At 43.2% G+C, this 12,758-nt stretch overlaps 1 protein-coding gene across 1 annotated transcript in view; it reads left to right on the top strand.

Moving 5' to 3' along the window:
- Positions 1-122: 122 nt before the first annotated feature.
- Positions 123-12,758, top strand: part of MFSD2B (MFSD2 lysolipid transporter B, sphingolipid) — a 29,951-nt gene continuing 17,315 nt past the window's right edge. Inside the window, exons 1-5 of the mRNA XM_072332938.1 lie at positions 123-173; positions 3,986-4,102; positions 7,804-7,928; positions 10,356-10,479; positions 11,917-11,995. Coding sequence (XP_072189039.1) covers positions 123-173; positions 3,986-4,102; positions 7,804-7,928; positions 10,356-10,479; positions 11,917-11,995 — 496 coding nt within the window. The remainder of the gene's footprint in view (positions 174-3,985; positions 4,103-7,803; positions 7,929-10,355; positions 10,480-11,916; positions 11,996-12,758) is intronic.

Here is a 12,758-nt window from a genome sequence, read left to right as displayed (position 1 = left end):
AGCACCTTCGCCCCTCTTGGGCGGGAGGGGGAGGGCATCGCCCGCGTTGTCCTTCTCTTTCCCTCCGCCCGCCCCGCCCCGGGCACGCAGGTGTCGGACCGGGCTGTGCTGTCCGCAGCACGATGGCGGGGGCTGCGAGGGACAGCCTGGAGCAGCCGGAGGAGGAGGTGGAGGTAAGCGGCTCCCGAGGGGGAGATGGTGGACGCCGGGGGGTCCCGAGGCGCCTCTCGGAGCGCTGAGATGTGGTTTTCAGCTTTTCCTCCTCGGTGCGAAGGGAGCGTGCACCTCGGAGGGGTTTTCGGGGCTACCTGTCTCAGTGAGAGACCTGAAGGAAGGAGTTCTTCAGCTCTTCAATCTCCCCTTCTCTGTCGTCGAGAAGTTGGATGTACTTCTGACGCTTCCCCTCCAAGTAAAGACACAACTCTTGCTATCCCGTTTGGTGGCTGGAGGAAGCGCATCACGCTCTGTGGCTGCTCCTCCGTCCGGGTATGAGTCTGTAGCAGTAGAGAGCTCACAGCTGATCCCCGTCGGCGCCGCAGGTGCGAGGCGGTCCCAGCACCGCCATCCAGCCTCGGTGCTCGTGGGGCCAGAAGTGAGGGGCAGCGGAAGGGTGAGGGCAGCCCCCTGTGTGCCTTCGGGGCATCAGGTAAACCTGGATGCTTTGAAGCAGCCTGAGGTGTAGTCAAACCGTGGGGCTCATCAGCATTGGATGCTTTGGGGTGGGTGCAGTTTTGGTGTGAATTTAGGGGTTACAAAGCAGGGATTCACAGAAGAAATAAAGATAAAACCACCTCTGGCTCACACAGCCCCTTGGCTCTACAGTGTTGGCAGATGGAAGAGTATCCCAGAGACCTACTGCTGCCTCCAGCCTTAGTGTGCCCATCCCAGTCATCTGCAGCTGAGCCCCATTCCTGCTGTTTCCCCTGCTCAGGGCTGGGCTGATCACAGAATGCTTTGGGTTGGGAGGGACCTTGAAGATGGTCCGTTTCCAACCCCTGCGGCAGGCAGGGCTGCTTCTAACTCAGACACTGGGTAAGGTTGATGGTGTCCCTAACAAACCAAAGAGAGGCTTCACGACAGCTGACATGAGAGCTTAGGGATCTCACCTGTCACAGTGGCACTTCTGCTTTTAAGGGGACATTGTATGGTCACTCACAGAGCAACAGCTTTGACTATTAAAGCTACGTTGAGAGAAAAGCTGACTCAGAAGCTGTTCCTTGTTAGCTGCACTGTCTCTGTTTCTCAGATAAACCTGCATTTATCTGGGACTTCCAGGTTTTGCTCTCTCTTCTTGTTACTCTTAAATTACACGTTGCCTCTGTTCTGGACAGAGCAGATAAAGAATAGCTTAGGACCAAATGCTCGCAGCAGACCTTTGTGCTGGTAGTGTATGTTCGTGAAAGATCTTCACACCATTGCAAAGTGTAGTTTTCAACGTGATTAAGACTTTCCTAACATAAATAAGATGATCTGTTATGCTGTTCAGTTCCCATTCTGTTGGGGAACAGGAAATGTAAAGCAGAAATGTAAAGCACCGAATACGGTTTTCACTCACAAAAGAATGAAAAATAAAGGAGTTAACCTGAAAGTAGAAAATAACAGATCTTAATGTCACCTTCCTTTCTCTTATCTCCTACCCCATCCTTTCACCTTCCTCCCAAAGACCTGTAGAAGCAATTGGGTGTGGATGTAAATTGCATTCAGCTGCATTCTCACAGCAGAATTTTGAGTACGATCCCTTTGCGTTTTGCCCCTTGATGGCTGCTCACACATTCAGCTCTCTGTTTTTGGCAGTGCTTTAAGCTTACAAGCAAACTTACACAGGTGAAAAAGCTTTTGCAGGGGTCAAACAACTTCTGCTGCTCAAGGTAGCAATGCAGCAGGGGCTTTGGTCATCAGAGTAACAAAGAAAACCTCCCTCAGCTGCTCACAGCCAGGCTGCTGGTTGCTATCACTGCACAGGTGTCATTTCAACCTTCTCATCCTTTGGGATGAGTTTAAGGTTATGGCCTTAAACTGCACCAGGGAGGTGTTAGGTTGGGCATTAGGAAACATTTCTTCTCATAAAGAGCAAAAATGCAGTGGGACAGCTGCCCAGAGAGGTGGTAGGGTCACCATCTGTGGAGCTGTTGAAGGAATTGGGGATGTGGCACTGAGGGACGTGGGCTGTGGGCATGGGGGGGTGGGCTGGGGTTGGACTGGGTGAGGTCTTTTCCAACCTGAATGATTCTCTGATTCAAGACCATTTCTGGCTTTGCACAATCCCAATGAAGGCTGGGGAGGTTTACTCACCCAGATCCTGTCACCTTTTCTAGTCTTAACTGACTGCCCAGGGGGGTTGTGGAGTCTCCTTCTCTGGAGATATTCAAGGCCTGCCTGGACATCTACCTGTGCAGCCTGGTGCAGGGAACCTCCTTTGGCAGGGGGGCTGGACTCCAAGATCTCTGGAGGTCGCTTCCAACCCCTATGAATCTGTTGGCTCTGGAAGTTAGAAGGAACGATTTCACTTCACAGGTGCAGAGACTCACTTTCATTCCTACCCGTACCTCCAAAACATTGAGGTAGAAAACACAACGATTACAGTAAAACAGGAGTTTGAGTAACTATTGGAATGATTATTTGCGGTAGGGGGTGCTGGGCAGCAAGTTTAAAATGAACCAGTTCCTTTCACAGTACGCGTCATTCATGTGTAGACTGTGATGTGTGTAGGTTGCTCCGAAAGTAATGCCTCCTATTTATTTCGATGGAAACTACAACAGGTACAAAGAGCACAACAGCGCTATTCGATAGAGCAAATTCTCAGCTACAAAGAGTTATTTTTTGGTGTAGTCACCACCATTTTCATTTTTACCAGCCTTGGAGAATCTGCACCAGTGGATGTGAACACAAAAATGGTGTCCACGTAACTAAGCCAGTAATGAGAGCTGTGGTTAACCTGAGACTTTTTACTGTTTCTCTGTAGATGCAGAATAAGGGAAGGGTCCTGATACTGTGCTCACTTGCTCACACCCACTCAGATAAAGCAGTTCAAAGGAGAACAATTAGATGATGAGAGGCTCTGTCTGGAAGGCTAAAACTTATCAAAACTCTGTTATGTAGTGAAGGTGATGGTGCTAAGTACATTCTATAACATTCAGAAGTCAGGTAATGCATCTGAATACTATCATCATTTGGGATCTCATTACCGTACCTCTATTTTTATCCTGATCTAATTGAAGAACTTAGGGCTTGTGTATTCAGTTCAGAGGCACAGCAGAGGCAAGATGAACACCGCTGCTCTTCCTGACAGAAGTCTTCAAGGAGGGATGGAATATGTGTGAAACTTCTCAGCACTTGGGTTGGATGTGTTGACCCTATGAAGGGAATACAGGACTAACAGAGCCACTGTCTTCTGATACTTGGAGTTTTATGTAATTAAATTCATTCTGAGATACTTTTAAAAGCTTTCTGGTATTTTTTACCTAGTGGAAAGCACAGCATTCTTCATTAGAATTTCTATTAGACTGTACATCTTTGGACTTTTAATTCAGAAATTTCACCTTCTTTACAACTTTTATCAGACCTTTATTTGTCGGTTTGATTAAAGAATATTCTCAGGTGCTTGTGGTACTTTTGTGGTGTTTTTGATGTCTGAATCGAACGTTCCAGACTGCAATCATTTTGTTTCTTCTTGCTTGTAAACAGGTTCCTTTTTAGTAGTTAATGAGAAGCAGGTAGGCAAACCTCAATGCCACTGTAGGAAAACCATGGTTTGTTTTTAGACGCTGAATTAAGGAGCAAAACTGTTAAAAAAAAAACAAACAACAACAAAAAAAAGAATGAGCATTCCAATGATGGTGGGAGTTTAGGGCACTTTTGTTAATGGAAGACCCATGAAGCAAATATATGATTTTGGTGTTAGCCTCAGATTTTAACATTGGATTTCTGTGTTTTTTATGCGCATACCTTGGTCTTCTCATCAGTTGTTCTGTTTGTTCTTGCACAGGAACACAGGCTGTCAGTTTGCAGCAAGTTATGCTATGCCATAGGAGGTGCCCCGAATCAAGTGGCAGGGAGCGCGGCTTCCTTCTTCCTGCAGATCTACCTGCTGGATATAGCCCATGTAAGTAGCACAAGAGACCTTTACAGATGGTAGATTTACCTCAGCTCTGATGTCATTTACAATGTCCCTAGAACGATAAAGGGTAAATTAGCCAATAATGCTTTTAAATCTTCTTCTTAGCCTTGCTTTTAGCCATTCATCACCCTGGAAGCTGAATAAACTTCTTTGAAAACGCTCTTTATTTTCACTAGATTCTTTTCTGCCTTGAGGTGGCCAATGTTTTTATGATTATTAATTGTTCTTTGTAAAGAAAGCTGAGTGATCCTTCCTGAAGGTTCCCCGCTGTCAGTTTGTGCAGAAGCAGACCTGGTGAAACAAAGAAGTAGGAGTCATCCCATTCATATGACTTGCAGCTGCTCCAGCTTGATTCTGGGACAGCAGCGAAACAAAGAAAATGATTCTATAGGCTTTTTTTGTTTTACTGGTTTGAATGGTCTTGTATGGTTTCATGGTAACTAGGTGAGGTAGGTAAAGTTTCACAGCATAGAAGAAAACACTTATAGGGAGATGAGACCAAATTGCAGGGGCTGTGAGAAAGCTGAGGTTTGAACTGTCATAGATTTCAGTGCAAATGCCAAAGTTTATGCTTAATGCTTTTCATATAAAAGTCCAATATCAGAAGCCGAGGCTATAAAGGAAAAACTAAATCCTGTGTGCTACTTAAATACAATTGGTCACAGAATAAGACTGGCACGTAAAAGTGAGATCTCATACGTCTGGTTGAGGCTGCATTCACTGGATTTGGAAAGTGAGCCAGATTTGGACAGCAGTGTCAAAGATGTCAAGTGGATGCTGTGGAGTCTGAGGACAACTGAATGTGGAAGAAGTAACTTCCTGGAGATGCAGCAGGAGGTGGATGCAGCTCCGACCTCTTTTGATTTTTACTTAAATTGAGGATGGCAGTACAAGCCATTGGAGATGACAAGCGGGAACTGGATGAGAAAGGCATTAATATGATTTTCCCAGCATGCTTATCAGTACTGGAAGTTACCCATCCTCTGCCAATCACAGAAACTGGAAGATCCAGAAGCTAGGGAACTTTTGTTTGTTTATGTTTGTGTAGTGTTCAAAATACTGGGGTCCCATTCCCGAATCTCTGCATGCCACCTAAAAACAACATAACTCATTTTGTTTACAGGCTTCTACTGAAAGCCAGTAGCTTTGCTTAACATTTGTAGCTATACTTTTATTACCTCATTAAAGAGCCTGAATTATTGAAACCTTGATGGCTTAGTTTGTTCTATGAAGTAATTCTTCATAGAAGTTTTTTCAAGATCAGATCAAGAGCTTCCTAAGTCTTTTCTTCCACATATTTCCAGAGGAGAATATGTCATTTTATAGGCAATACCTGAATTTAAATCTTACCCACTTGAAGGGCAGATCTGCTACTGCTCTTTCTGGGAGGCTGTACGTAAAACTTCATATGTTATCTGGGCCCCTTCTGACAAAACTACATTTGTATTCAGTTTCTGTAGCTTACACTTTGTTCCATATCAATTCCATGTTCCACCTAAATTACCTGTATAAACTACAAGTTTGTAACTGCAAACCACAGAGAATCCTTGTGTCAAATCACTAGAAAGCACTAAAACCTCTGATATTAGGATACTGGTCTTTACTCCTTTTGAGGTGGATGGATAGAAAAAGGGGAAATGTCTTCAAGCTTTAAGAGGGTAGATATAGGCTGGTCTTCAGGAAGAAGTCTTTTACAGTGAGGGTGGGGAGGCACCAGAACAGGTTGCCCAGAGATGTGATGGATAACCCATCCATGGAGACTTTCAAGGCCAGGCTGGACCAGGCCCTGGGCAGCCTGATATAGCTGTGGCGTCCCTGTTCATTGCAGGGGAGATGGACTACACGGCCTTCAGAGGTCCCTTCCTACCCTAAGGATTCTATGATTCTATGAATTTAGCTTGTTTTATCTTGTCTGTTATCACTGAGAAGCTGTTGATGTTAGTGCTGACAGAGTGTTTAAGTTTAGGGGCTAACAAAATGCAGCTAAGGGACGCATAAGACCCTTATGAAAATGAAAGCAGGGACACCATGGTAAGACTCAGCCCTCCATATGAGGCTCTCTTCTGCCTCTGTTTATTTAGTACCTACTTCCTTTCTGTCTTTTCACTTTATCTAAACAAAACACCAATGAAAAATTCACCTAATTTGAAACTTTTTGCCCGTATATCCTTCATCACTGCAGTATTTCAACAACTGTATCTTTCTGACTCATTGCTCTTTTGTTCTTTTGGCCACCCTGGCTATAGGAGGGCACAAGTAGCAGAGCTGGACATCAGCAAGCTGCTGTGGCACCCAGCACAGCGTCCCAGCAGTGCAGCAATGGGATGCTTGGAGTGCCACTGTCATTACCTGCTACATCATCAGTCTCAGTCCTCCCTTGTTCTTAAGCTTTCTTGGAGCTGTGTGTCTTGGAGCTGGCAAGTGTGAGGAAGACTGACTATTCCTGCAATTCCAGCTAATCTGGTCTAAAATTTAACAAGTGTGGTTATGGAAACGCATAGCATCTGTCTTTACCAAAGTCACTCAGGATACTTCAGATATAGTTTCTTTTTGTCACCTCTGAGGAAATACCTGCAGCAAGTTCATAGAGCAGGGAACCAGCTGGAAGCTGTGTGACAGTGCCTGGGAAAGAATAGCAAGCTCAGCAGATGAGCAGGGAATGCTAACTCAAGCTTGGTGTTGCATTAGCTGCATTCACCAGGTTTCCTGCTGAGTTAAAGAACTTCTGGCATGAAAGAGTATATAGATGAAGGGTATTTTTTGTGCAGTCACTCTCTAAGTTCAGTAGGCTGTTTCAGTGGGCTCTCTCTCTCTATATATATATATATATATTAGAGATTTAAGAGAACATTTATCATTATATAGACTTCAGTGACTCTTATTTTTTTCCCAGGCCTAAAGTTTTAATGGCATGAACTAGACACTTCAAGGAGAAGTCACATTTTTTAATCCACTGTGTGATGTGAATTCCTAAGGTCTCTACAGATGCAATGGAAAAATAAACACACAACCCAGGCTAAGCTGTAATTCTAGACACACACTTAATTATGGTCGAACTTCAGACTTGGCTATTTTATTCACATATAATGCCTGAACGTTTTTCAAGTGAGGTTTGTTGGGTGCGCACTGGTAACGTTGAACAGATGTGTGTTACGCAGTTCAACCCTGAGGGGATGGGATAGAATCTGCTGTGCTGCAGCCTCGTCCAAGCCACACTGCACCAGTTGGCAGCCTTGTTGGTAGTCCCAGGAGGTGAAAAACCCAGATGCATGCAGACACTTACCTCTGCTTTTATCTGCTTCCGGTCAAGGTAGTGATCTAAAAGTGGGACTGTATGAGAGAAAAGTTACAGAGATGCTCTGTCAGGTTTTATGTCTAAAACAAGGACTTTGGGCTCCTGTTTGACTCATTCTCCTCATTCTAAGCACATCTATAATCTCACCTTCCTTGCATTTTTTCCTCTGTAATCCCATTTTGACTTGTCTCAGTCTTTCGGCTTTTTTTTTGCTATGGGAAACCAGTAGTGTATCCAGTAGGAATTTCTGTGACAGCAACAGACACGTTTTGTAAACGAACTGACATTACTCTTTAAAACACCAAGGTTCTTTCTGGAAAGTTGCTTTATGCTGTTTCATTGTACTGTGGAACAATAGCTCGTGTTTAGAGTCCTGTGTTTCTGTTTTCAGATTACTCCATTTCATGCCTCTTTGGTGCTGTTTATTGGCAAAGCCTCAGGAGCTGTTACTGATCCTGTTGCTGGCTTTTTTATTAGCAAAAGTAGATGGACAAAAATTGGCCGTCTCATGCCTTGGTAAGCAGAAATCTGTACGTGTATTTACACATATATATGTAAATATTTTGTGTGTGTGTGCTTTAAGGTCATGCAGTCATCTCACTGAGTTATTTTTCCCTTGCCTGTTTCCCAGACAACTGTGATTGTATTATTTCTACATATATAAAAGCAAAAAGAGAAATTCTCGTGTCATCTATTTCCCTTCAACTTGCTCACCCATGGAAAACAACTGGAGAAACAAACAGATAAAGCCAAGACAATGCGCTGTTAACAAAACTGGAATCTCATGTGTAAAACCTTCTTGCTGACTGAATTTTCACCTCTGGCTAGATTCCATTTAGTTTGGCTTCATTCCCTCACAAAGCTGGGATGAGTTTCTTCTTGTGTCCTAACGTGCCATCACTTCTCACATCAGCTTTCCAGGAGTTCCCTTGGCTTTAATTGGCTAGGCCTTCCAAATCTGTAAAGGATATGTGCGTGTGTGTGGAGCAGATGTGACACCATGGCACTGAAGGGCCCAGCAGTTAGCAGTGCCTGACACTGTCTCTTTCTTCCTAACAGCAGTCATTCTGCTCCTTAAAAAGAGGAAAAGAATTCCAGTATTTGAAAGGAGATTATAAACAGGAGAGGGAATGGCTGTTTTTGGGGGTGGACAGCCATAGGACAAAGGGGAATGGTTTTAAACTGAGACTGGGGAGGCTTAGATTAGATATTAGGAGGAAGTTTTTCACCCAGAGGGTGGTGACGCACTGGAACAGGTTGCCCAAGGAGGCTGTGGATGCCCCATCCCTGAAGGCATTCAAGGCCAGGCTGGATGTGGCTCTGGGCAGCCTGGGCTGCTGGTTGGCGACCCTGCACACAGCAGGGGGTTGAAACCAGATGGTCATTGTGGTCTTTTTCAACCCAGGCCATTCTATGATTCTATGAATCTATGATTATTTCCAGAAGGATTTTTCCTATTTGTCTTCTTTGTAATGGCAATCTTTCCATGGGAATTTGGTTCTTGTGCTTTTGCATTCAGATTGTCTTCATGCAAGGAAAAGAATGTGTCTCCTGTTAGTTAAAAAATACCTTTTTATTAAGTGTCCAGAGTGAGGATTTTACCCTTCTTTGTGTTTTCTATTGCTGACCAGCTGGAAACGAGCTGTGTGCTCCGCACGGAGAGGCAGAGAATAGCAGAACCTGGCACTTTCCTTGTGGAGGTTCAGCGCCCAGTGATGCCCTCCATCCCCACAGAGCAGTGTGGGAAAGTCATTGTTTGACTGAACTATTGACACATTACTCTTTTGTATGCCACGTTTTTAGTTCACGATTGCAAAATAATCAGCTGACCCCAAATGTCGGTAGAGCTGCTGTGAAGGGATTAATCTGTTTTCCTTTTTTGTGTGTCTGGATATTTTTTACTGGAATCTTGGTCATCTAATTACATTGTTCAATGTGTTGTTTACAAGGAGAGCCCTGATGCTGCTGCAGCTCGGACTTTTTGGAAATAATGGCACTTGATAACTTCTTCCATATCATTGAGTTTGAAGTGTTGTTCGCCTGCAATAATGCTTAGACCGAATGTAGTTAATCACTATTATGTGTCTGGAATTGAAGTTTCTGCAGTTCTGTTTTTCAGCCACTTTCCTCACCAGATGATGCTCCTTTTGTGTTTTGAGTGATTAGGAATTTTACTGTTGAGTAAAATAGAGCAAATCGTTATATATCAGGGTAGATACAGACCGTAGTTGTGAGCTGTCCATTTTCTTTTATGCTGCTTCAGCATTTTTCATACACTCATTGAATGGCCTGGGTTGAAAAGGACCACAGTGACCATCTGGTTCCAACCCCCTGCTGTGTGGTCACCAACCAGCAGCCCAGGCTGCCCAGAGCCACATCCAGCCTGGCCTTGAATGCCTGCAGGGATGGGGCATCCACAGACTCCTTGGGCATTTTAAAGTATATCGACATATTTGCATTTGTTTGAAATAGCCCTGAAGAGACCAGATTCAAAGGAAAACTGGAAGAGTTAAAATTAGAGCAAGGAATCCTTCATAATAAGTAAGCTCATGTAAACGTTGCTGAAGTATGTTATGACATGTGACAGGAGGGCTTAGCTCTCAGTGAGTCTTTTAACAGAGATTTTGTCTGAGGGATGCGCAGGCATGGCAGTGTAGTTATGCTGTTACAGTGTGTGTGCAAGGCAATTGTGTCCATTCTGAATAGGATATTAATTTAAGTATAGCACTTTTCCTTCAGGTTTGGTATTTTATTCCATTTTGTGGCGGTATTTGCATACATTTTACATTAATTTGTGCATTTAATGCTTAAAAATCACATCTTTATTGTGTTTTGGGAAAACACGTAACACAAATTGCACGATATCAACTATTAGCAGGAAAACATTCTATGCTTTGCTGTCATGATGTTGAGATTGTTGGCGTGTGTTCCATTTCTTTGCAGGATGCTGGCATGTACACCCTTCACAGTAGTGTCCTACTTTTTCATGTGGTACCTGCCTCCTTTTGTATCAGGAAGGGCTGTATGGTACCTGATTTTCTACTGCATTTTCCAAGCACTGACCACAGTAAGTAGGTTACAAGTCGTGGTGCTCTCAGCAGTAACTTCTTGGTTTTCTTTTCCTGCCTGTTTTGTTGCATTCCAGTTTAGTAAACTGAAGTTACCAAACCTTTTCATTATATTTCTGCTTCTAGTATCTTTTAAGGTCTCGGCAGATGTCCCTTTATCAAGCTCTCTGCTGGCCAACAATTCCTGCCCAGGCTTTCTCTGTCAAAAAGTTTAGCAATTCAGCCTCCAGTCACTATCATTGAGGCTAAGGTGGTGATTTAATGCCGAGGGGTTTGAGAAGCCTGAATGTGAATCATAGAGTCATAGAATAATAAAATATCCTGGGTTGGAAAGGACCGCAGTGTTCATCCATTTTCAACCCGCCCTGCTATGTGCAGGGTTGCCAACCACCAGACCAGGCTGCCTAGAAGAGGAAAAGCACATTTGGGGAAATACGGTGTCAGAAATCATCTCAGCTTTTTGGAAAATTAGTCACTTATGTGCTCAGTTCATTCTTGTATAGATCCACAGTAACATTTAGATTCCCAAACTGCAGTTAGATCCCGGCTTCTTGTAACTTCTGTTGTCAGGGGCAGAATGGGAGACAAATAGTTTTGTGGCTTTAATTCTGGGTGCTTTATCTCAAAGTGGAAGGCAAAGAGTCCCAAAGAGTCCCCACTGGTAGTAGTCATTGTGATATTTATGCCTGGATAGGAGGGTTTGAGCACATGAATTTTTGCACTGTGTTGCACTACGCACAGTACATACGTATAAGCCTTTATTTTAGATGGTCCCAGAGAACTTCATCAATGATTCCAGCACTGCATGCAGGAATGTATCACCTGTTTCTGCCTTGTAGCAAGTATCAAGATGAAACAAGGTGTCTTCAGTGCCATGCAGGGTCTCACAGCAGGCTAGGACTGGAAGTGAGGCAACTGTATTGCAACGTAGCAGGATGAAACCTGAATGAATTTCGTTGATCGGAGCTTGAAAAAGGAGCTCCCAGACATTTGAAGAATTACACAGTGAAAGAGATACTGAAATATTTGGGAGATTACGCAGTCTTTTGGTTTTAATAAGGTGGGATGCAGTATTGTCTTCATTATGGCTCTGTTTCCTGATAGCAGGCTGAAGCTAGGAAAGTGATTCTCCTATTGCAAATAAAACTAAATGCTTTATAGCCTGATAATAAAGGAGTTTTTCCTGTGGAAGCTGAAGGAATACAGCATAAAGGTAAAGCCTCTTGTTTACTTTTTACTTATTATTTCCATTATGACAGAGGTAATTTTTCCTCACTCTTTATAAATCAGGAAGAAAAGACAGGACTTGATGCTAAAAGACGCAACGCTCTAAATAAGTGAACCCCAATGTTGCATTAAACCATTTTCCTGGATATCAGTGAAGTAAAGCATCTACTCTGAAATGTCTTATGTGATGTTCTTTTCTTTTTGCCTAGTTATTCCAGGTACCATATTCTGCTCTCACCATGTTTCTCAGCGCAGACCAGAGAGAGAGAGATTCTGCAACAGCGTACCGTGAGTGTGATATGAGTTATTCCATGAGAACTGGGGCTGTGTTTTATTTCAAATCATTCACTAAATATAGGGAATTCCTAATACTCAGTGTCCCTGGACTGGACTTTTCCTTGGGACTTCAAAGGAAAAGCTTTTGTCCTGTAACCACTACCATTTTTTTTTTATCTAAATAGGAGACATTAATGTTTTATTGTCTCAAACTGAGGAGGTGTGAACTCTTTACAATTTATTTTTACCCAAAGCTATGGCAGGCAATAATTATTTCACTGAAGGATGGTTTGTAGAGGAGAAAAAAACAAAGGGCTGATCTCCTTCTATGTTTAATTAGGAAAGAATCACAGAATCACAGAATTGGAAAGCCTCAAAGCAATTTTTTTGGTTTATTTGTATTCAGTTTGGATTTCTGTGGGTTTGTGTGTTTCACGTTGTAAATTCAAGGTCCCAACCTCTGAAACCTCCCAATCTCTGGAAAATTTCTCTGCAAAATACAACCAGGGCAGTCGACCTCGCCAACAAGAATGAAAAAGAAGAAGAAATTTGTATGCATGTTCACGCCAATTCAAATCTCTCTTTATAATTCTATCTATAGCTATTTCACTCTAACACATGCCAGGTAGTTTGAAGAAAGGTCTTACTGAAATATTACCAACACTCAGACTGTATCCATTAAAAGAATGACAGCTTCCAGACCGTATCTCTGGCTCTTAAAAAATCAAAAACAGACAAGGATTTTACTTTGAAGCAAACTGATCAAACTGAGAAA

This window comes from Excalfactoria chinensis, chromosome 3 (genome assembly GCF_039878825.1).
Source record: "Excalfactoria chinensis isolate bCotChi1 chromosome 3, bCotChi1.hap2, whole genome shotgun sequence".
Taxonomy (NCBI): domain Eukaryota; kingdom Metazoa; phylum Chordata; class Aves; order Galliformes; family Phasianidae; genus Excalfactoria; species Excalfactoria chinensis.
This window is presented reverse-complemented; position numbering and strand designations above follow the sequence as displayed.